This window comes from Armigeres subalbatus, chromosome 2 (genome assembly GCF_024139115.2).
Source record: "Armigeres subalbatus isolate Guangzhou_Male chromosome 2, GZ_Asu_2, whole genome shotgun sequence".
Taxonomy (NCBI): Eukaryota; Metazoa; Arthropoda; class Insecta; order Diptera; family Culicidae; genus Armigeres; species Armigeres subalbatus.
The window spans coordinates 141,828,100-141,853,216 of record NC_085140.1 but is presented as its reverse complement, the minus strand read 5'-3'; the positions used below and the strand labels follow the sequence as shown (position 1 = coordinate 141,853,216).

At 34.8% G+C, this 25,117-nt stretch overlaps 1 protein-coding gene across 1 annotated transcript in view; it reads right to left on the bottom strand.

Moving 5' to 3' along the window:
- The window catches only part of LOC134209277 (uncharacterized), a 34,663-nt gene extending 10,560 nt beyond the window's left edge, over positions 1-24,103 (bottom strand). Inside the window, exon 1 of the mRNA XM_062685269.1 lies at positions 24,031-24,103. Within this exon, the coding sequence (XP_062541253.1) occupies positions 24,031-24,103 (73 nt within the window). The remainder of the gene's footprint in view (positions 1-24,030) is intronic.
- Between the last annotated feature and the right edge of the window lie 1,014 nt (positions 24,104-25,117).

Sequence of the window (25,117 nt, the reverse complement as noted above, 5' to 3'; positions counted from 1 at the left end):
GATCTGGAAATTGGTTCTGATTGCTCGCTTGAGCTCAAAGTTGCAAAAACGGCAGTTGATGCGTTACAGAACAATTTCACATAACACTGTATACGATGAATAAATGAAATTTAATATAGTTTTCGGCTTATTTGATTCGATCAATAAATCCAAAAGTACACAATCCAGCTTCACAGCAAAAAAAAAATTGTAATATCACATCAGATTTGATGCACATCATCGCCGTCGTAAATCGCATGTATTATTACATCTGTTTTGTGTAACAAAAAGTGATGTAATTGGCATTTTTTCTCCAAAATAAAGCTGTGTAAAACGTAATATGTTCGACGTAATGACAAAAACGACGTAATAACCAGCCAGCAGAAACCTTGCTTTCGCCAGCTGGGTTAGGGGTGTTCGGGAATTTTCTTTCATGGTTAAAAATACAATTCTGAAGAATGTTATATTTTATTTCTCTCAATTTTGCCCGTTAACATACAATATGATAACAAATGAATAATTTTCGTTTTAATTTGCAGCATTTTGATACATCGAGTTTTTGTAAACAGTATGAAAAATAGCCAATACTTTGTTTTTAAAGTTTTTGTTCAAAGATTTTCAGTTTTTCAGGCTTAACGTTTTGGTTTAGTATTTTAAAAATTTTAGATTTTTAGTGGACCTGTGTTCCGATAAAAATATTGTCGCCATGGCATAATAGATCATTTACAGTTAGTGTGGTCTTATTTTATACATTGAAATTCAACTGCAGTTACGAAGAAATCCTTCAGAAATTCCTCCAAAAACACATTTAGAAATTCCTCGGAAAATTCGTTCAAGTACTTCTCCCTCAAAAATTCTTCAAAAACTGTTCCAAGAATTCCTTCGGAAAATTCCTCAGCGATTCCTACCAAAATTTCTTCAGAAATTCTTCCACAATGTCCTCCAGGAGCTCCTTCAGAAAATCCTACAGGAGTTCCTTCGGAATTTTTTCCAACGATTTCTTCGGAAATGCCCCCATGAGTTCCGACGGAAAGTCCACCAGGAGATCTTCGAAACATTCCTCCCGAACTTCTTCCAGGAGTTGCTCCGGCAAGTACCCAAAAACTGTTTCGGAAATACCTCCGCTAATTCGTTCAGGAATTCCTCAACGAGTTTCTTCAGAAATTCTTCCAAAAACTCCTCCAGGAGTTAATCCAGAAATTCCTCTAGAAGTTCCTTTGGAAATTCCTTAGAAATTGATACAAGAATTTCTCCGGAAATTCATACAAGAGTTACTTCGAAAAATATGGTCGAAGTTCCTCCCGATAGTCCTGCTAACTCCTTGTTCCAGCGGCTTGATTTGAAAATTTCTCAAAAAGTCCCAATAAAAGTCCATCAGGATTTTAGAAATTCCTCAAAGAGTTCTTCCGGAAGTTACTTTAAAAATTGCTTCTAAAATACATCCGCAAGTACCTATGCAAATTCCTCCAGCAGTTCTCTTCTTGTTTTTTTTTCGGAAATTCCTCCATTAGTTCCTCCAGAAGGTCCTTCAAGAATTATTCCAAAAACTCCTAAAAATCTACCAGGAGTTTCTTCGGAAACGAGTTTCTCCGGAAGTAGCTTCAGAAACTTTTTCCGATAATCCTCGGCAAGTAGGAATTCCTCCAGATGTTTCTTCGGAAATTCCTCCAGAAGTTTTTAATGAAATTCCTCCAGAGTTCTTTAGAAATTTCCTCCAGGAGTTCATTTGACCATTCCCCCTAGACTTCACCTCGAAATTCCTCCAAGAAATCCTCCGAAAAGTTCTTGAGAAGTTCCTACGAGATTTCTCTAAAAACTCCTTCAGGATTTCCTTAAAGAGGTCTTCCACCATTCGTCCATGGGTTCCTTCAGAAAATTCCTCCGAAAATACCTCTAAGAATTACTTCGAAAATTTCTTCAGAAGCTTCTACGGAGTTCTTTCAAGAGTTTTCTCCAGAAATTCCTCCAGCAGCTCTTTCGGATATTTCTCCAGAAATCCCTGCAGAAGATCCTCCGAAAACTCACCAAAATATTTTTTCCGGAATTTCCGCCAGGAGTTCCTCCAGCCGGTCCTTCAAGAATTATTCCAGGAGTTTCTCTTGAAAATCTTTCTCATGAAGGGGTTCCTTCGGGAATAGCTCCAGTAGCTCCTCCGAATATTTCAAATTACTCCAAACATTCCTTCAGTAGCTTCTGCGGAGATTCCTTCAAGAGTTCGTTAGTAAATTCCTCCAAGAATTGTATATGAATAACGCCGGAAAATTGTGCAGGAACTGCCGTGAAAATTTCTTCAGGAATTCCTCCAGAAATTCCTCTAGGAGATTTTACGGATATTCTTCCAGAAAAACCTGCAAAAATTCTTCCGGAAACTTTTCAAAAGATTGTTCCGAAAATTCCTTCACTAGTTCCACCAGAAGGTCCTTCAAGAGTTATTCCCGAAGTTCCTCCTGAAAATCTTCTAAGAGTATCTTCGGAAATTTCTTAACGAGCGACTTCAGCACCTTCTTCCGAAATACCTTGCCAAGTATTTCCAGGAATTCCTTCAGGAGTTTCTTCGGAAATTCCTCCAGAAGTGTTTCCGGAAGTTTCTTAAGAAATTCTTCCAAGAATTCTTCCATTAACTCCTCCAGGAGTTCTTAAGAAATTTCCTCTAGGAGTGCATTCGATCATTCCCCCTAGATCTTATCTCGAAATTCCCCCAAAAAAATCTCCGGAAAGATCTTCAGGAGTTCCTACGGAAATTTCTCTGTAAACTTCGGAATTTCCTCATGGAGTTCTTCCATCATTCTTCCACGAGTTCCTTCAGAAATTCCTCCGAAAATACCTCTAAATATTACTTCAAAAATTCTTTCAGTAGCTTCTACGGAAATTCCTTCAAGATTTCCTTCAGAAATTTCTCCAAGAGTTATCCACGAGTTTCGCCGGAAAATTCGACAGCAATTCCTCCGGAAATTCCTGCAGGAATTTCTCCAGAAATTCCTCCAGAAGCTCTTTTGGATAATTTTTAAGAAGTTTGCAGAAGTTCTTCCGGAAACTCTCCAAGAGATTGTTTCCAAAATTCCTCCAAGAGCTCTTCCAGATGGTTCCTCAAGAATTATTCCCGGAGTTCCTCCTAAAAATCTTCCAAGAGTTCCACCGGAAGTTACCTCAGAACCTTCTTCTGAAATACATCGGCAAATACTTCCAGGAAATCCTCTAGGAGTTCTTCCGGAAATTCCTCCAGGAGTTCCTAAGAAAATTCCTTCTGGAGTTCATTCGACAATTCTCCCTGGCCTTCAAAATTCTTCCAAGAGATCCTCTGGAAAGGTCGTCAGAATTTCTTACGGAAATTGCTCTAAACACTCTTTCGGAATTTCCTTCCTTTCCTCCAAGAGTTCCTTCAGGAATTCCTCCAAAAATACCTCTAAGATCCACAAATTTCTCCGTAAAATTCGACAGGAACTCCCCTGGAAATTCCTTCAGGAATTTTTCCAGGAATTCATTCAAGAGCTTCCGTCAGAAATCTCTCCAGAAGGTCCTTCAAGAATTATTCCATGAGTTCCCCTTGAAAATCTTTTAGGAAGCAGCTCCTCCGAGTATTCCTTTGAAATTCCTCTAGAATACCTCCAGGAGTACCTCCGAAAAGTCCTCCACCAGTTTCTCCAGAAAATCGCACAATTTCTCCTGAAAAGTCCCACAGATATTCCTCTAATATTTTCTCCGGAAATTCTTCCGGGAGTTACTCCAGAAATTTCACCAGGAGATCCTTCAAAAATTTCTTCAGAAATTCGAAAATACTTCCAAATGTTAATCCGAAAATTTCTCAAGGTGTTCTCAAGGCTTGGAAATTCCTGAAGCAATTCCTCCAGAAAAGTCGTCCACAAATTCCTCCATAGGTTCGTCGAGAGAACGTCTTTGAGAACCTTGAAGAGTTCCTCTAGGAATTCATCCAGAAATTCCACCAGAAATACCTTCAGGAGTTCTTCTGGAAATTTCTGTAGGAGTTTCAGCAGAAATTCAAATTCGATATTTCTTCGGGAATTTTACCAGGAATTCTTCCGAAAATCTATCAAAGAGGTTTTTTCGGAAAATCCTCCAAAAATTCTACCTGGAATTTCCTCAGGAAATCCTCCATGAGTTTTTCAAGAAAAACCTTTAGCAACTACTCCGGAAATTTATCAAGAAAATCCTCAAGGTGTTCGTAAATTTCTCTATAAATTCTTCAAAAAATCAAATGGCAGCAGTCCTCCTTTTCGGAAATTTCTGTACGAGTTCCACTAGAACGTCCTTCTAGAATTACAAAAGGAGCTTCTACTGAAAATCTTCCTGTAGTTTCTTCAGAAATTCCTAAAGGAGTTCCTACAGCAATTGCTCCGGTGGCAATTTAACAGCGCATACTCGCACCCTGTGTAAAAGCTTATGAGAATGCTCTGCGCAATTTTTGCTTGATAATCATTTAAAAAAAAAAAATTTTGAATTTTTAATTTTTAATTTTTAATTTTGAGTTTTGAATTTTGAAACTTGAATCTTGAATTTTTAATTTTAATTTTTTTATTTATAATTTTTGATTTTAGGATTTAAAGATTTTAAGATTTTAAGATTTTAAGATTTTAAGATTTTAAGATTTTAAGATTTTAAGATTTTAAGATTTTAAGATTTTAAGATTTTGAGATTTTAAGATTTTAAGATTTTAAGATTTTAAGATTTTAAGATTTTAAGATTTTAAGATTTTTAAGATTTTAAGATTTTAAGATTTTAAGATTTTAAGATTTTAAGATTTTAAGATTTTAAGATTTTAAGATTTTAAGATTTTGAATTTTAAGATTTTCATATTTTAAGATTTTAAGATTTTAAGATTTTAAGATTTTAAGATTTTAAGATTTTAAGATTTTAAGATTTTAAGATTTTAAGATTTTAAGATTTTAAGATTTTTGGTTTTAAGATTTTAAGATTTTAAGATTTTAAGATTTTAAGATTTTAAGATTTTAAGATTTTAAGATTTTAAGATTTTAAGATTTTAAGATTTTAAGATTTTAAGATTTTAAGATTTTAAGATTTTAAGATTTTAAGATTTTAAGATTTTAAGATTTTAAGATTTTAAGATTTTAAGATTTTAAGATTTTAAGATTTTAAGATTTTAAGATTTTAAGATTTTAAGATTTTAAGATTTTTAAGATTTTAAGATTTTAAGATTTTAAGATTTTAGATTTTAGATTTTAAGATTTTAAGATTTTAAGATTTTAAGATTTTAAGATTTTAGATTTTAAGATTTTAAGATTTTAAGTTTTTAAGATTTTAAGATTTTAAGATTTTAAGATTTTAAGATTTTAAGATTTTAAGATTTTAAGATTTTAAGATTTTAAGATTTTAAGATTTTAAGATTTTAAGATTTTAAGATTTTTAGATTTTAGATTTTAAGATTTTAAGATTTTAAGATTTTAAGATTTTAAGATTTTAAGATTTTAAGATTTTAAGATTTTAAGATTTTAAGATTTTAAGATTTTAAGATTTTAAGATTTTAAGATTTTAAGATTTTAAGATTTTAAGATTTTAAGATTTTAAGATTTTAAGATTTTAAGATTTTAAGGTTGATTTAGGATTTTAGGATTTTAAGATTTTAAGATTTTAAGATTTTAAGATTTTAAGATTTTAAGATTTTAAGATTTTAAGATTTTAAGATTTTAAGATTTTAAGATTTTAAGATTTTAAGATTTTAAGATTTTAAGATTTTAAGATTTTAAGATTTTAAGATTTTAAGATTTTAAGATTTTAAGATTTTAAGATTTTAATATTTTAATATTTTTAGATTTTAATATTTTAATATTTTAAGATTTTAAGATTTTAAGATTTTAAGATTTTAAGATTTTAAGATTTTAAGATTTTATGATTTTATGATTTTAAGATTTTAAGATTTTAAGATTTTAAGATTTTAAGATTTTAAGATTTTAAGATTTTAAGATTTTAAGATTTTAAGATTTTAAGATTTTAAGATTTTAAGATTTTAAGATTTTAAGATTTTAAGATTTTAAGATTTTAAGATTTTAAGATTTTAAGATTTCAAGATTTTAAGATTTGAAATTTTAAGATTTTAAGATTTTAAGATTTTAAGATTTTAAGATTTTAAGATTTTAAGATTTTAAGATTTTAAGATTTTAAGATTTTAAGATTTTAAGATTTTAAGATTTTAAGATTTTAAGATTTTAAGATTTTAAGATTTTAAGATTTTAAGATTTTAAGATTTTAAGATTTTAAGATTTTAAGATTTTAAGATTTTAAGATTTTAAGATTTTTAGATTTTTAGATTTTTAGATTTTTAGATTTTTAGATTTTTAGATTTTTAGATTTTTAGATTTTTAGATTTTAAGATTTTAAGATTTTAAGATTTTAAGATTTTAAGATTTTAAGATTTTAAGATTTTAAGATTTTAAGATTTTAAGATTTTAAGATTTTAAGATTTTAAGATTTTAAGATTTTAAGATTTTAAGATTTTTAGATTTTAGATTTTAGATTTTAAGATTTTAAGATTTTAAGATTTTTAAATTTTTAGATTTTTAGATCTTCAGATTTTTAGATTGTTAGATATTGAGATTTTTGTGTTTTTAAGATTTTAAGATTTTAAGATTTTAAGATTTTAAGATTTTAAGATTTTAAGATTTTAAGATTTTAAGATTTTAAGATTTTAAGATTTTAAGATTTTAAGATTTTAAGATTTTAAGATTTTAAGATTTTAAGATTTTGAATTTTAAGATTTTAAGATTTTAAGATTTTAAGATTTTAAGATTTTAAGATTTTAAGATTTTAAGATTTTAAGATTTTAAGATTTTAAGATTTTAAGATTTTAAGATTTTAAGATTTTAAGATTTTAAGATTTTAAGATTTTAAGATTTTAAGATTTTAAGATTTTAATATTTTAATATTTTAAGATTTTAATATTTTAATATTTTAAGATTTTAAGATTTTAAGATTTTAAGATTTTAAGATTTTAAGATTTTAAGATTTTAAGATTTTAAGATTTTAAGATTTTAAGATTTTAAGATTTTAAGATTTTAAGATTTTGAATTTTAAGATTTTAAGATTTTAAGATTTTAAGATTTTAAGATTTTAAGATTTTAAGATTTTAAGATTTTAAGATTTTAAGATTTTAAGATTTTAAGATTTTAAGATTTTAAGATTTTAAGATTTTAAGATTTTAAGATTTTAAGATTTTAAGATTTTAAGATTTTAAGATTTTAAGATTTTAAGATTTTAAGATTTTAAGATTTTAAGATTTTAAGATTTTAAGATTTTAAGATTTTAAGATTTTTAAGATTTTAAGATTTTAAGATTTTAAGATTTTAAGATTTTAAGATTTTAAGATTTTAAGATTTTAAGATTTTAAGATTTTAAGATTTTAAGATTTTAAGATTTTAAGATTTTAAGATTTTAAGATTTTAAGATTTTAAGATTTTAAGATTTTGAATTTTAAGATTTTAAGATTTTAAGATTTTAAGATTTTAAGATTTTAAGATTTTAGATTTTAAGATTTTAAGATTTTAAGATTTTAAGATTTTAAGATTTTAAGATTTTAAGATTTTAAGATTTTAAGATTTTAAGATTTTAAGATTTTAAGATTTTAAGATTTTAAGATTTTAAGATTTTTAAGATTTTAAGATTTTAAGATTTTGAATTTTAAGATTTTAAGATTTTAAGATTTTAAGATTTTAAGATTTTAAGATTTTAAGATTTTAAGATTTTAAGATTTTAAGATTTTAAGATTTTAAGATTTTAAGATTTTAAGATTTTAAGATTTTGAATTTTAAGATTTTAAGATTTTAAGATTTTAAGATTTTAAGATTTTAAGATTTTAAGATTTTAAGATTTTAAGATTTTAAGATTTTAAGATTTTAAGATTTTAAGATTTTAAGATTTTAAGATTTTAAGATTTTAAGATTTTAAGATTTTAAGATTTTGAATTTTAAGATTTTAAGATTTTAAGATTTTAAGATTTTAAGATTTTTAAGATTTTAAGATTTTAAGATTTTAAGATTTTAAGATTTTAAGATTTTAAGATTTTGAATTTTAAGATTTTAAGATTTTAAGATTTTAAGATTTTAAGATTTTAAGATTTTAAGATTTTAAGATTTTAAGATTTTAAGATTTTAAGATTTTAAGATTTTAAGATTTTAAGATTTTAAGATTTTAAGATTTTAAGATTTTAAGATTTTAAGATTTTAAGATTTTAAGATTTTAAGATTTTAAGATTTTAAGATTTTAAGATTTTAAGATTTTAAGATTTTAAGATTTTAAGATTTTAAGATTTTAAGATTTTAAGATTTTAAGATTTTAAGATTTTAAGATTTTAAGATTTTAAGATTTTAAGATTTTAATATTTTAATATTTTAGATTTTAATATTTTAATTTTAAGATTTTAAGATTTTAAGATTTTAAGATTTTAAGATTTTAAGATTTTAAGATTTTAAGATTTTGAGATTTTAAGATTTTAAGATTTTAAGATTTTAAGATTTTAAGATTTTAAGATTTTAAGATTTTAAGATTTTAAGATTTTAAGATTTTAAGATTTTAAGATTTTAAGATTTTAAGATTTTAAGATTTTTAAGATTTTAAGATTTTAAGATTTTAAGATTTTAAGATTTTAAGATTTTAAGATTTTAAGATTTTAAGATTTTAAGATTTTAAGATTTTAAGATTTTAAGATTTTAAGATTTTAAGATTTTAAGATTTTAAGATTTTAAGATTTTAAGATTTTAAGATTTTAAGATTTTAAGATTTTAAGATTTTGAATTTTAAGATTTTAAGATTTTAAGATTTTAAGATTTTAAGATTTTAAGATTTTAAGATTTTAAGATTTTAAGATTTTAAGATTTTAAGATTTTAAGATTTTAAGATTTTAAGATTTTAAGATTTTAAGATTTTAAGATTTTAAGATTTTAAGATTTTAAGATTTTAAGATTTTGAAATTTTAGATTTTAAGATTTTAAGATTTTAAGATTTTAAGATTTTAAGATTTTAGGATTTTAAGATTTTAAGATTTTAAGATTTTAAGATTTTAAGATTTTAAGATTTTAAGATTTTAAGATTTTAAGATTTTAAGATTTTAAGATTTTAAGATTTTAAGATTTTAAGATTTTAAGATTTTAAGATTTTAAGATTTTAAGATTTTAAGATTTTAAGATTTTAAGATTTTTAGATTTTTAGATTTAAGATTTTAAGATTTTAAGATTTTAAGATTTTAAGATTTTAAGATTTTAAGATTTTAAGATTTTAAGATTTTGAGATTTTTAGATTTTAGGATTTTAAGATTTTAAGATTTTAAGATTTTAAGATTTTAAGATTTTAAGATTTTAAGATTTTAAGATTTTAAGATTTTAAGATTTTAAGATTTTAAGATTTTAAGATTTTAAGATTTTAAGATTTTAAGATTTTAAGATTTTAAGATTTTAAGATTTTAAGATTTTAAGATTTTAAGATTTTAAGATTTTAAGATTTTAAGATTTTAAGATTTTGAATTTTAAGATTTTAAGATTTTAAGATTTTAAGATTTTAAGATTTTAAGATTTTAAGATTTTAAGATTTTAAGATTTTAAGATTTTAAGATTTTAAGATTTTAAGATTTTAAGATTTTAAGATTTTAAGATTTTAAGATTTTAAGATTTTAAGATTTTAAGATTTTAAGATTTTAAGATTTTAAGATTTTAAGATTTTAAGATTAAACTAATTAAACTTATAATATTGAATGATAATCGTATTCCGATACGAACAAGATGGAGTGAAAACTGAACTGACTGCCGGCTTTGTTGACATTTACAGCATACATTATGAAGCGATATCACTGATGGTGGCGGTAATATTAAGGTACACCGGGGCAAGTTGAAATGCGGGGTAAGTTGAAACGGAAGCTGTAATTTGGATCGGAAATGACCCAATTCCCTGATTATTTTTTACAACAAACTACTCTCCTGAACGCACCTTCCGACTGCCATTCCCGGAAGATTGCAGCTACAAAAACGCAATCCCTGCCTGTATTTATTTTTCGCCTTTGGGAAAATTTTAACCAACTTTTTGACGTGCCAATAAAACAGGTCTTAAAATGATGTTTGGAAGAGTGCTTACCTCAAATTTTCACGGTAGGTAATCATTCAATGTTGAACAATCATAATGATTATAAAAAATCGATGGGAGATCCGTTTTAATTTTTGTATTTCGGTCGTTTGAAATTGCTCCGCAATTTAAGCCCATCGGGGCAAATAGAAATACGTGGTGCGGGGCAAGTTGAATCAACGATTCAAAACGTTTCCCTCGCAATTATTTTTTTTCTATAATTCAGATACTTGATAGTAAGCTTTTAGGGCACTGAAATGGAAAGTAGGCTTTGAAATTAAAATAACAAAAATCAAAAACAAGTCGCCACCCACCAAACGCGGAGTTTCTGCCGCCATTGTTCTACGGGTAGAGCATAGTTGCACCAGAAGTAACTGTGTTTTAATTGCTAATTGCGAATCATTACATAAGATAAGTGGACTACAAATCGAAGGGATCGCTTTTCAAGGTGCGTATTGAACTATTTACAATGGTAGTTTGTTTGAAAAGTCTGCTTCAATTTAAATATTCAGTTTAAAAATAGCTTTACGGATCCTTTGATTCAAAATCCGTGCGCGGTGGACGGATTTCGATTTAGGAGTAGTTGATTTTATTCATAATTTTCTCAGGGTTTTCGTTGTTTTTATGTGTAAAAAGTAGAAGCCTTCATGTTCCTTGTCAATGACAAACGTTTCATTTGCATTCGATTTCTATAGTCTAGTCTAGAGTACGGATTTCGATGTCCCACGGTATATATTGATATGAGACAATTGAATGGATCATATTTAAGTTTATTTTTTGAATAAAAGAATATCAATATCTGAAATGTGACTTTTATGCGAGTAAATATCAAGATGAGGCAACACAATTTGGGAATTGGTTTTTAAATTTTTAGAACAAAGCCTACTATGTTATCAGTTTTTCTTAAACAGGAGACAATTTTAAGCTAGTTTCTAGAAAGAAAATCAAAATCATAAAAAATTACATGGGACTCTTATGCGAATTTAGTCACCTTTACAACCTCGTGCATCTTGAGTCTCACTGAGTACATATATTGTGAATTTAGTACGGAAAAAATAGCTTATCTCTGTAAGTAGCGCAGTGTTTCAACTTGCCCCGGTACGCGGGGCAAGTTGAAACGATGCACGTAAAAAAGTAATTTCAATATATAAAATATTTATAAAAAATTTTGGTGAGGTTGCTTATTTTTTATGTATAATCTTTGGCCCGAACTAGCAAACACCGCAAACGGATTCAAAATTTATTAAAAAGCGATTTTTTTATAGCACTTCAAAGTTCAACTTTGAAAAAACCGTTTCAACTTGCCCTGGTGTACCTTACGCTGATTTTGCGATATTCACCTATTTGGCAGGCAATTTGGCGTTGTATCGACGTAACTGAAAAATTAACTTTCTCTATTGAATGTTGCGACGAGGAATTTAATAAAGCGTCAATACTACACAATATTACGTAAAATATGTTATTACGTCGGATTTTCATGTACGTTTTACGAAAATACGTCGCGGCATATTAATATATTTTTTGCTGTGTTCTTATAAATTGGTATCACTAGTGTCCAATCGATGAAGTACACCGTAACTATGCTATGCTAAGCTTTGACATTTTTGAATGAATACCAACACCAACTGAAAGACGACTCCTCGATTAAAGACATTCCTTTTCTACTCGTAAATGAAAAGTACACTTTCCAGATACTTTTTATCACTTGGTAAAAATTGCGGTGAGCTGCAAACGCCCACGTCTTCAGATGAGAAGAATCCTTGACCGATTGTACCCTCCGGGGTGGGTCTTGGTATGCATTCTTAATCCTTGTATATTTATGCACATAATTCAGCGAACATAAAAACCGGAACGAACGGAATCCCTTTAGCGTTTAGCCGTTTTAGCCGCTCTGGTCTGGTCCAGTTTGGTCAGTCATCATCACAAAGTGCCGTCAGTTAGTGCGCGATTCTAATGCTGCTGAGGGCGGGGGGATGCGCTTGATCTGTTGGGGTAAGGCCTTGTGTAAGACGTGCATACGGCAGCTCGGGAATTTATCCTCAGACGCAATCCTGATCGACGGGGAAGAAAGAAATAAAATAGGAGAAAGGCAGCGGTATTAAATAGGGAAGGAAGAAATAAATTTCAAGCGGTTCGTAAAAAGCAACCATGTGAAGGGATCCTTGTGGGCCACGGCCATCGAATGGAAAACGAACGGTTGGGATAGTGTGATGGACGGAAAGGATTGGAAGGGGCGGGCGAGGGAGTAAGCTTGGTCGAGATAAAAAAGGATGTAGAAAACATAAAAATGATTGGTGCGAAAAATGTGTCATAAAAATCATTCGTACCATAAATAAAAAGCGCTGAGAGTGCAGGAGAGCGTAGCTGCGTGGTTTGTGCGCAGCCATGCAGTCGGTGTCAGCGGAGTTGGCTGCGAAGGCAAAAGTGCGAAGTGGCGAACGATGTCAGAATTCAAACGCAAAAAAGGGAAGCAAAATGTTAGATAGCAGTGAAATGATAATCGGGTACTTGCATGTGGAAGAAAAAGACTGGGATCATTAGAAGAACGTTCAACCATTCTACCAACAACAATGCGGCACATGGGAGGTGACGAGCGATAACGAAGAAACGGACATTAAAGATGTGGCACGTGTTTGTTGGTTCGATCTTACATTTAGCTGAGGTTTCAGTATCGGAAATGAGTTTTGATTACTACAGTAAGATGGATTCTTTCGACTATCAAATCTTCACAGTGACAATGTAGGGTGAGTTGTTCGGTCAAATGTTGAGCTTCGATGCAAAATAAGAAAATGGACAACCCATATAGCACGAATGGTAGGCTTCGAATGATAGCTTTGACGAGGAGATCACCACTGCTGATACTTTTGATGAAAAATCCTGCAAAAGTTATGTATCAAAATTTGATGTTTTCTCGTTCATTTTATCCAACACTTTCGATATACTGAGTACAAGCAGAGAAATTCGTTACACGTGGAAAATGATAGTATTAGAGTAGAAATGGTGAATATTTGGTGAATAATGTCTTATTGTCTACAATCAGTCAACTCTTGAGAATCATTCACAACCCAGCAATAATTTCTTTTATGGCCAAGTGAGTGGAAGCTCGTTTCTGCAGTCGGAATCAAAACAAACTTGTCATAGGACGAGTTTGTACAATCCCAATTATCAAAACAAAGAAAAAGACAAAAATATCCACCAGAGCAATAAAAAAAGACGATATTATGAAATAAGTTTGACTAATAACATTTTACACGATTAAGTTTTATTTTGAGGCAGAGCATCACAAAGTCTTTCAAGAATTATGAGTGTCCTAATATTCACCGAGGTCAATTTCAGAACGAATGAAAGACAAGAGACGCATCGAAAACCATTGTAATATTAAATTTTTAAAGATTAACCGCAGTTATTTCGAACTCGAAAATTTAGTGCGGCATGAAGAACACCAATATTATTCCTATAAACCTCGATGCTTACATTTTATATATTTTCTTATGAAACTTTGCCAGCCATAACTGTAAAAAGGCATCATTTCCCTCTGGAGATTTTTTGGGGGATAGTTCTGCCCGAATGCACAAGAGTTCGAAATGATTTCATATCATCCTCCCGATACTACTAGGCCTTCGTTAAAGTTATCGCCGACATCATAGCTATTGTTGCTTTTTTTACGACAGGCAATAATCTGGATGGCCAGGAAACAAGCCTACGTATTGGTCAAAAACGAATAAAAAAATTATCAGCTACCTACTAGAATGGAGCAATGATAGGAGAAACAGTGTAGAAAAAGCGCATGAGCCACGGAATGCTGTAAACCACGTCCTTATATGTAGAGCTCAGCCTCCCGTTGAGTGAGTAGTAGGTACCCATCCTATATTGACGGGCCTGGTTCAGCAGCAACCAACCGGACGACGAACGGAGGCCGGTCGTCTGCTGAGGAGTTTATCGTCATAAACTGGAATAAAACGAAACCCTCAAAGTATCTATCAACCACGAGAGCACGATTCCTTGCTACCGTTGTTGTTCCCGTAAAATGAGTCTTATAGATTCTGGCCTCGGCCATCGCCGTTTCGGGACATTTTTTTACGTCCGAAGAAGTGAACAACCCGATAAAAAGTAAGGATTAAAAGCTGTTTATGAAGTCAATAAAATGTAACAATGTGTACAGGGGCCGTTTCACGCTGATTTGATACAATGGAATTCAATTTTATTTATTACGGTGAAATACGACCGAGGAAAGATAAAATGTGCGCAAAACGTCACTTCGACGTTGGCGCGGACGGTAGGAGGTTCGATGATTAATTCTTTCGCTTGACTCGCGGTGTTGTACATCAACTTGAACGTCGGAACATTCTTGATTTTTTTATTCCACTGACTTAGTTTGAGGGGTTCACATAAAATTACGTCAAAAGTAATAGATATTTATGATGTGGTGAAATAGAGCCCACGTCACCGACCGATCGCTGGTCGGTGATTAGTATAAAGGTTCCTCCTAACCTGAGAGATATCATGGAGGAATTGGTGTTGTGGCGGTGGTGTTCCCGAAAAAGTTTTTGTATTAATTTCCGAAAGAATTTTGGGAGGATTTTCTGAAGGAACTCGTGGCAGACTTTATGTAGGAACTCTTGGAAGAATTTACGGAGAAATTTCAAGGATTTTTAAAAAAGAATTTCTCGAGAAATTTCCGTCGTTGCTGGCTGAAATGCTTTCAGGAGGAACTCGTTGAGGAGTTTGCGGAAAAAATCTAGAAGGAAAAGTCATGGATAAATTTTCGGAGGAATTACCGAGAAAATTATTGTAGGAATTTCCGGAGGAACTCTTGGAAGTATTTCCAAAAAAACTTCTGGAGGAATTAGCAAAGGTATGTCCAACGCAATTTTGGAGTTATTATCGGAGGAACTGCTGTTTTTGGAGTTATTGTCAAATTTTAGGAGGAATTTTCGGAGGATATCTTGGTGGACTATCCGTCAGAACTCTTGGAGGGGTTTCCGGAAGAATTCCTGGAAGAGTTTTCGAAGGAACTATTGGAGGAATATTCGAATGTTCTTCTAGGGGAATTTTTCCGAGGAACTGCTGAAGGAATTTCCGGAAGAATTTACGTGGGAATGTGCTGCTGATGAGCAATTCTCCGGAGGAATGTCTGAGGGAATTTTGAGAGCTATTTTCGGAGGAACTCCTAGAGATTTTTTTCAGGAACTGCTTGTGAAAGCTAAGGTACTCTCCTAAATTTTATGCCGTCGACTAACACCAATTACGTCATACGTCAGGTATTGTAGAAATGCCGCGAATACAACGTGCCCACACATCATCTATTTATCGACTTCAAAGCCGCATATGATACAATCGATCGGGACCAGCTATGGCAGCTAATGCACGAGAACGGATTTCCGGATAAACTGATACGGTTGATCAAGTCGACAATGGATCGGGTGATGTGCGTAGTTCGAGTTTCAGGGGCATTCTCGAGTCCCTTCGAAACTTGCAGAGGGTAACGGCAAGGTGATGGTCTTTCGTGTCTGCTATTCAACATCGCTTTGGAAGGGGTAATACGAATGGCAGGGATCGACACGACTGGTACGATTTTCACGAAGTCCGTCCAGTTATTTGGTTTCGCCGACGACATTGATATCATGGCACGTAACTTTGAGAGGATGGAGGAAGCCTACATCAGACTGAAAAGCGAAGCTAAACGGATTGGACTAGTCATCAACACCACCCACCACGAGTTTCTATCGGTGGTGACGAAATCGAGGTGGTTGAAGAATTTGTGTACTTGGGCTCACTGGTGACCGCCGATAACGATACCAGCAGAGAAATTCGGAGGCGCATAGTGGCTGGAAATCGTACATACTTTAGACTCCGCAAGACGCTCCGATCGAATAGAGTTCGCCGCCGTACCAAACTGACTATCTACAAAACGCTTATAAGACCGGTAGTTCTCTACGGACACGAGACCTGGACGATGCTCGTGGAGGACCAACGCGCACTGGGAGTTTTCGAAAGGAAAGTGTTGCGTACCATCTATGGTGGGGTGCATATGGCGGACGGTACGTGGAGGAGGCGGATGAACCACGAGTTGCATCAGCTGTTAGGAGAACCATCCATCGTTCACACCGCGAAAATCGGAATGTCGGACAGTAATCCGGTGAAAATGGTTCTCGACAACGATCCGACGGGAACAAGAAGGCGAGGTGCACAGCGGGCAAGGTGGATCGATCAGGTGGAGGACGACTTGCGGACCCTCCGCAGACTGCGTGGTTGGCGAAGTGCAGCCATGGACTGAGCTGAATGGAGAAGTCTTTTATGTGCAGCACAGGCCACTCCGGCCTTAGTCTGATGATAAATAAATAAATTGTGAAAGCTACGAATGAACCTTTGGAAAATTTTCCGGAGGAACTCCTGAAGGAATTTCCGAAGCAGCTTGTGGAGGAATAATTCCAGAAGGAAATTGTGGAGGTATTTCCGAAACAGAGGAATTTCTGGAGGAACAGACTTCCCATAATAGCTCTTGGAGGATTTTTCGGAGAACATACTGGATGAATTTCCGAAAGAACTTCTGGAGGATATTCCGGAAGAACTCCTGAAGGAGAGAAATTTCCTGAAGAACTACTGGTGGACTTTTCATAAGAGTTCTTGGAGGATTTTTTTTGAGGAACTCACGGATGAACTTTCAAAGGATCTCGTAGAGGAATTTTCGGAAGAACTCTCTAAGGAATTTCTGGAGGAACTCATGGAGGAATTTTCAGGGAAATCTTCGACGGCTCTTGTAGGAGATCCCGGAGGAACTTCTGAAAGAATATCCGAAAAAAAAAACTCTTGGAGGAATTTGCGGAAGCATATTAGAGGCGGTTTTTAGAGTAATTTACGAAGTTATGGAGGAATTGCTGGAGGAACTTCTGGTCGACTTCCCGTAGGAACTCTTAGAGGAATTCTGGAGGAGCTCATGGAGGAATTTTCGAACAATTTTACAAACTACTGAGTAGTATCAAAAAAAAAAAAAACTCCTGAAAACATTTGCAGGGGTATTTTTGAGGCAGATTTTGAAGTAATTTTCGAAGGAACTTTTCAAGAAATTTGGAAAGGAATTTTGAAGGAGCTGCTGAGGGAGTTTCATGTTTGTCGGAAGTATTCCTCATAGAACTTCCGAAGGAACTCTTGCAGGAATTTTTAGAGAAGCTCCTGAAGGAATTTTCGGAGTAATTCTTAGGGGTATTTTCGGAAGAATTTCTGAAGAACTCTTGGAGGAATAGTGTAAGAACTTCTTAAGGAATTTCCTAAGCTACTCCTGGTGGAATTACCAAAGTAGTTTCAAAGTGGGAGGAATGTCTGAGGCAATTTTAAGAGCTTTCGGAGGAACTCCTAGAGATTTTTTTTCAGGAACTGCATGTGAAAGTTACGAATGAACCTTTGTAAAATTTTCCGGAGGAACTCCTGAAGGAATTTCCGAAGCAGCTTGTGGAGGAATAATCCCAGGAGGAATTTGTGGAGGTATTTCCGAAACAGAGGAATCCTGGTGGACTTTTCATAAGAGCTTTTTTTTTTAAAAAAACTTTATTAAGGTGTTTTTTTAATCTACAGATATTTCATAAGAGCTCTTAGAGGAATTTTTTTGTGGAACTCACGGATGAACTTCTAAAGGAACTCGTAGAGGATTTTTCGGAAGAACTCTCTGTGGAATTTCTGGAGGAACTCGCAGAGGAATTTTCGAGGAGATCTTCGAAGGCTCTTGTAGGAGATCCCGGAGGAACTTCTGAAAGAATTTTCGAAAAAAAAACTCTTAGAGGAATTTGCGGAAGTATATTAGAGGCGGCTTTTAGAGCAATTTACGAAGTTATTGAGGAATTTATGGAGGAGCTTCTGGTCGACTTCCCGTAGGAACTCTTGGAGGAATTTCGGAGGAGCTCATGGAGGAATTTTCTGCCAATTTTTCAAGTAGCTCTTGGAGAAGTTTCCGGAGGAACTTCTGAAATAATATCCGAAAAAAAACTCCTGAAAACATTTGCAGAAGTATTTTCGAGGCAGATTTTGAAGTATTTTTCGAAGAACTCCTGAAGGAAAGAAATTTCCCGGAGAACTCTTGGTAGACTTTTCATAAGAGCTCTTAGAGGAATTTGTTTGTGGAACTCACGGATGAACTTCTAATGGTACTCGTAGAGTAATTTTCGGAAGAACTCTCTGAGGAATTTTTGGAGGAACTCATGGAGGAATTTTCGGGGAAATCTTCGAAGGCTCTTGTAGGAGATCCCGGAGGAACTTCTGAAAGAATTTCCGAAGAAAAACTCTTAGAGGAATTTGCGGAAGTATATTAGAGGCGGCTTTTAGAGTAATTTACGAAGTTATGGATGAATTTCTGGAGGAACTTCTGGTCGACTTCCCGAAGCTTTCCGGATTAGCTCATGGAGGAATTTTCGGACAATTTTTCGAAGGAGCTCTTGGAGGAGTTTCCGGAGGAACTTCTGAAATAATATCCAAAAAAAAACTTCTGAAAACATTTGCAGAAGTATTTACGAGGCAGATTTTGAAATAATTTTCGAAGGAACTTTTGGATAAATTTGGAAGGGAATTTTGAAGGAGCTGCTGAGGGAGTTTCATGATTGTCGGAAGTATTCCTCTTAGTACTTCCGAAGGAACTCTTGAAGGAATTTTTAGAGAAGCTACTGAAGGAATCTTCAAGTAATTCTTAGGGTTATTTTCGAAAGAATTTCTGAAGAACTCTTGGAGGAATTTCCTAAGTAACTCCTGGTGGAATTTCCAAAGTAGTTTCAAAGTAATTTCCGTAGGAACACCTGGAGGACTTTCCCGGAAGATTTTCCAAAGAAACTCGTGGAGAAATTCCTGAAGAAAATTGCGGTGGTGTTTCCAAAACAGTTTTTGGAGTGATTTCCGGAAGAATTTTGGGAGGAATTTCTGGAGGAACTCGTGGCAAACTTTCCGTCGGAACTCTTGGGGGAATTTACGGAGAAATTTGTACATGAATTTCCGAAGGAACTGCTGGAGGAAATGCTTTCATGTGGAACTCGTCGAGGAGTTTGCGGATAAGAAATTTTGAAGGAATCACCGGAAAAAGTCATTAAGGAATTTTCGGAGGAATTTCCGAACGAATTATTGTAGGAAATTCCGGAGGAACTCTTGAAAGTATCTCCAAAAAACTTCTGGAGGAAATCGCAAAGGTACTAGTCAGATTTTGGAGTGATTAACGGAGGAATTGCTAAAAGAATTTCGGGAGGAATTTTCGGAGGATCTCTTGGTAGACTTTCCGTCGGAACTCCTGGAGGAATTTCCGGAGGAATTGCTGGAAGAGTTTTCGAAAAAACTCCTGGAGGAATATTCGAATGATTCTCCTGGGGAATTTTAGGGAACTCCTAGAGGAACTTCAAGAGGAAATTTCCGGAGGAATTCACGGGGGAGTTTGCTGAAGAAATCTTGGGCAATTCTCCGTAGGAATGCCTGAGGGACTCTATGAGAAATTTCTTCAGGATCTGTTTGAGAGAGTTCCGGATGAACTCTCGGATAAATTCCGGAGGAACTCCTGAAGGAATTTCCGAAGCAGGAAACTCCTGAAGGAATTTCCATAGAGAAATAATTCCAGGAAAAAATTGTGAAGATATTTCCGAAACAGATGAATTTCTGGAGGAACTGGCAAAGTTTCTGTATGAACTCTTGGAGGATTTTTCGGAGAAATTACTGGATGAATTTCCGAAAGAACTCCTGCAGGGTATTCTGGAAGAATTCCTGGAGGAATTTCGAGAGAAATTTACTAAAGAACTCCTTGCGGACTTTTCGTAGGAGCTCTTGGAGGAATTTACAGAGGAATTGCTGGATTAGATTTTGAAGGAACTCGTAGAGAAATTTTCGGAAGAACTCTTTGAAGAATTTTAGAAGGAGCTCATGGAGGAATTTTCGCGGAAATTTTCGAAGGAGCTCTTGGAGGAGATTCCGGATGAACTCTTGAAAAAAATTCCGATAAAAAACTCCTGGAGGAATTTGCGGAAGGATTTCCGAGGCAGTTTTTGGAGTAATTTACGGAGAAACTTATGGAGGAATTTCTGGAGGAGCTTCTGGTCGACTTTCCGTAGAAACTCTTTGAGGAATTTCGTATGATTTCTTGGATAAATTCCCTATGAAACTCCTGAATGAACTTCGGGAAGAACTCGTCTGGAATTTCTGAAAGAGCTCCTGGCGAACTTTTCGTGGGAACTCTTGGAGAGTGATGAGTGATTCTTTGAATTTTCGGAAGAGCTCATGGAGGAATTTTCGGAAGTATTTTCAAAGGAGCTCTTGTAGGAGTTTCCGAAGGAACTTCTGGAATAATTTCCAAAAAAAAAACTCCTTGAGGAATGTACGGAGGTATTTACGATTGCGAAGGAACTTTTGGAGGAATTTAGAGTAGCTTCTAAAGGAGTTTCGTGATTGTCAGAAGTGGTCCTCGCAGAATTTCCGAAGGAACTCTTGAAGGAATTTCGAGAGAAGCTAGTAAAGGAATTTTTGGAGTAATTCTTAGAGGTATTTTCGGAAGAATTTCTGAAGAACTCTTGAAATTTCTGGAGGAACTTGTGGCAGACCTTCCGTAGAAACTCTTGGACAAATTTTCTGAGAAATTTCTAGATGAATTTTCGATGAAACTCCTGGAGGAATTTCCGTTGAGACTCCTTGAAGAATTTCTGAAAGAAATGCTGGCGGAAATGCTTTCAGGAGGAACTCGTCACTTGACCGCCGATGATCAGCGTTCGCTGATAGGCACTCTTGGCCCCCTCCGATCCAGCTCGGCAGGGGGCTTAAGCCTACAGAGGCTGTTGCCTGCACTACTCTTCCCCGACCTCCTCCAACGTTCCTCCAACGTTCTAGCTTATCACCCAATAGTCAAAACGATATACGGGACAGTAACGTAAAACTTAACGGAACAGATTAAAACTTAACGGACTTGTCATAAGACGAGTTTGTACCTTCTTTGTAACTACCACTGTCTAAACCAAAAACTAATCACTGCAGCTTCGGAAAACATTGGTTCAGTTTTCGGTTTTCAAAATGGCGATTACGTCACTTTTTGCTACATAAAACAAATGTAATAACACATGCGATTTACGACGGCAGAGGGATGGCAATCAACAGTACCTACTTCGCACCTTCGGTCCGAACATTGACTCGAATCACTATCTTGTAGTTGCGAAAATTCGGGCACGACTTTCTAGTGTCACGAATTCACGAAATAACAAAACGATGCGTTTCAATATCCAACGCTTGTCAGTTGAAGGAGTTGCTGAACAGTACCATCAGAAGCTGGACGAGCGGATAGAAGATGCCACCGGATCTGGCAACGTCAACAGATTGTGGGAAGCTGTGACTACAACAGCGCAGGAAGTGTTAGGCACAGTACAGCGACGCCGACGAAATGGTTGGTTTGATGAGGAGTGCCAGCGAGTGACGGACGAGAAAAATGTTGCTAGGAGTCGAATGCTAGTGGCTCGTACCCGTTCCAGCAGAGAGCGGTACAGTGTGGCAAGGGCAGAAGAGAAACGATTCCACCGCAGAAAAATGGCAACACGAAGAGAGTGTGATAGCTGAAGTGCAAGAGAACATGCACACCAAAAAATTATGAATATTACAGGTGACGTATTTGAATAAAATGACACAAAACCATATGACATAAACTGAATCGCATATTTTTCAATGTTAGTTGATTTAAAATTACATGTCATGGAACCCAAACACAGCACCCGATGCGACGCACCTAACGCTCTAGCAGTCGATGACTTGATGCAGTGAAATACTTGTTCAGTGCAAATCGTGGAACATGCTTTACTTCGATCAACCCTCTTTCAAGAGATGAAGATAGCTGAGTGGTAACGCGTCGGGCTCTCACTCTGCGAGCGTATGTTCGATTCTCGTTCTAACACTTAAATTTTTTTATCAATAAAGTTGTGATGTAAAATTAAAGTATCACCTAATTTTACGTCAAAAGTGACGCTCGTATATGTCGTTGTCGCAGCACCTAAAATTACATGATTATTTTTAGGTGTGTGGGTAGAAACGATATGCGGAAGTTTTACGCAACTGTCAATGGTGTGCGGCATAAGACTGCGCCAGTGCCCGCCATGTGCAATGACCGAGAGGGGAATTTGCTGACAGACAAGAAGCAGCCAGGTGGAAGGAGCACTTCGAAGATTTGTTGAACGGTGAAAATGAAGGTGTGTTAAGGAGCAGAATGGACATAGTCGGCGACGGTCAAGCTGTGGAGCCACCAAGGCTCTAAACGAGTTGAAAAACAGTAAAGCTGCTCGGAAGGACGAGATCCCGGTCGAGCTTCTCAAACACGAAAGTGAGCAGCTGCATCAATCAATCCACCACATTATCCAGAAAATATGGGAGGTTGAAGAACTGTCTGCCGGCTGGATGGATGGCCTTATATGTCCAATGTATAAGAAACGGCACAGACTAGAGTGTGCCAATTACAGAGGGAATACCCTGCTGAGCTCGGCGCATAAAATCCTGTCGCGCATCCTGTTTAACAGAATGAGACCGCTTGAGGATTCCTTCGTCGGCGAATACCAGGTAGGTCTTCGTGAGGATGATTCTTGATAAATTCCGGGAGTACAACTCGCAGACTCACCATCTGTTCATAAATTTCAAAGCAGCGTACGATTCAGTGAAAAGAAATGAGCTGTGGCAGATAATGTCCGAGCATTTTTTCCGGCGAAAGACGATTAGACTGATACATACAATGACGTTTCCCAGGAAGTGAAAAGACGTATTGCTGCTGCGAATAGGGCCTTTTACGGATTACGTAACCAGCTTAGGTCCCACAACATGCAGACGGAAACGAATTTTGCTCTATACAAAACTCTGATTCTACCAGTGGCCCTTTATGGACATGAAGCATGGACGTTAAAAGAGGCGGACCAGAGAGCTATCGGGGTCGACGCATGAATCATGAGCTGTATCAAGTATACAAAGAAGAAAATATTGTGAATGAATGTCAGAAGAATAGCGATAACAACTTTCAACAGAGAACCAAATAAAGGCCGGCTACTTCGTGGAAGGCCACGAACACGCTGGCTTCACGCGGTGAAATAGGACCTAGAGATCCTAAACGTTCGGGGAAACTGGAGGAACATCGCCCAAGACCGACGATTATGGAGCCCTGCAATGCGCCAGGCATAGGTGTATCGACGCTGTAGCCAACCAGGTAGGAATAAATAAATAAATAAATACAAAATCGAATAGAGTTCGCCGAAGCATCAAACTATAAGGCCTCAGAAAGTATAGGCACGATTAAATAAATAAATTACATTACGACTTTGGTTTTTGGGGGAAATTGAATTGTTTTGCTTTTATATCCTTTACTACGGTTTACTGCAGTTTAGCGTCACTTATCCGAGATCCATTTAATCTTACGGCAAAGAGTGGGATTTTGATCAGATGGTACCCATTAGCTTCAGCATAGACCGTTTGTCAACGATTTAAGCTACATTTTCAATCCTTTTTTTTACAAAACTTTTGATGGAGTCCGCTGCCTTAACATGGTTTCATAAATGTGTCTTTGTCAAAGCCCAAAAAGTTTCAATAGCAATTACCTGGGAATCTCCATCTCCATGAGTACGGATTCGACTCTTGTCGCTACAAGAATTTTCTAATGCACACATCAACTGTTATTGTATCGGTTGTTGCAAAATGATTTGAGAGCATTCTAAACTTATTGATTGCTTGCCAAACCATTGCTTTTTTACGGAATTCTCCCGATTAACGGGCTTATCAGCATAGTCAATATTGAACCCTACTGAACCCTTTTTTTCTTCTTTGTTTCATTTTGTGTCTTTTTCGCCCGACTTTATTCGAATAATAATATTCTCAGATTTGTACATATCTTGAAGGGAAGAACCATTTTTACGGGAAATGCTTGAACGCTTTTCCGATCGAGCATATGGTTCATAGAAGATAATTCACGTCCAGATTTTTTCATGTCCTGAAATTAAAACTCCTCACCACTCTTCCGGATCTTATCTTTCATTACCGCCATGTGACTCAGTGAATGTTGGAAATAGTGCATCATCAGCATGGTTTCTTTCCCGGCCGCTCTGTGGAAACGAATCTTACCAGTTTTACTTCGTTTTGCATGGAGAACATGTGTAAAAAATTCCAAATAGATACCGTTTACACCGATCTAAAATCTGCCTTCGACAAAGTTAATCATGACTCATGACTGCTTGCAAAACTAGAAAAAATGGGCTGTTCTTTTGCTTTATGCACTTGGCTCAAATCATATCTGGTTCTGGCTGGACGCCAAATGTCGGTCAGTATTGGAAACAATTCGTTCGACTGTTTCTCGAACCTTTCTGGAGTTCCACAACTTAGCACCCTTGGACCATTGCTATTCTCGCTTTTCATAAACGATGTAACCCTTATACTGCAACGTGGAGGTATGCTGCTGTTGTTTGCCGATGACCTTAAAATGTATGTAATTGTCCGAGACCTCACTGACTGCTATGAGCTACAGAACCTTCTCGAAATCTTCCATGACTGGTGTACTCGTAATATGATGGTTCTGAGCATTCCGAAGTCCTGTGTCATAAGTTTCCGACCAACGACTAATTTCATTCAGTTTGACTACAGTATTGCTGGTTCTCAACTTCAACGGGTTGATCATGTTAAAGACCTAGGAGTTGTTTTGGATGAAAAGCTTACCTACAGCCGCTACTTCTCAAATACGATAGAGCCAATCGCAAGCTTGGGTTTATGTTTTAAAATCTCCAATGAGTTCCAAGATCCGTTGTGTTTCAAAGCACTGTACTGCTCTCTGGTACGCTCAATACTAGAGTTTGCATCTGCTGTTTGGAATCCCTACCAGGCTGTATGGAGTGACCGATTCGAAGCTGTCCAAAGAATATTTGTCAGATATGCCTTGCGCCACCTTCCATGGAATGACCCGTTGAACTTGCCTGCTTACGCTGATCGCTGTCGTCTACTCGGGTTGGATACTCTAGCCAAGCGGAGGAATGTGGCTCAGTGTGTCTTCATTGCCAAGCTTTTATTATCTGAATACGATGCTCCTGAGTTGCTGTCGAGGATCAGT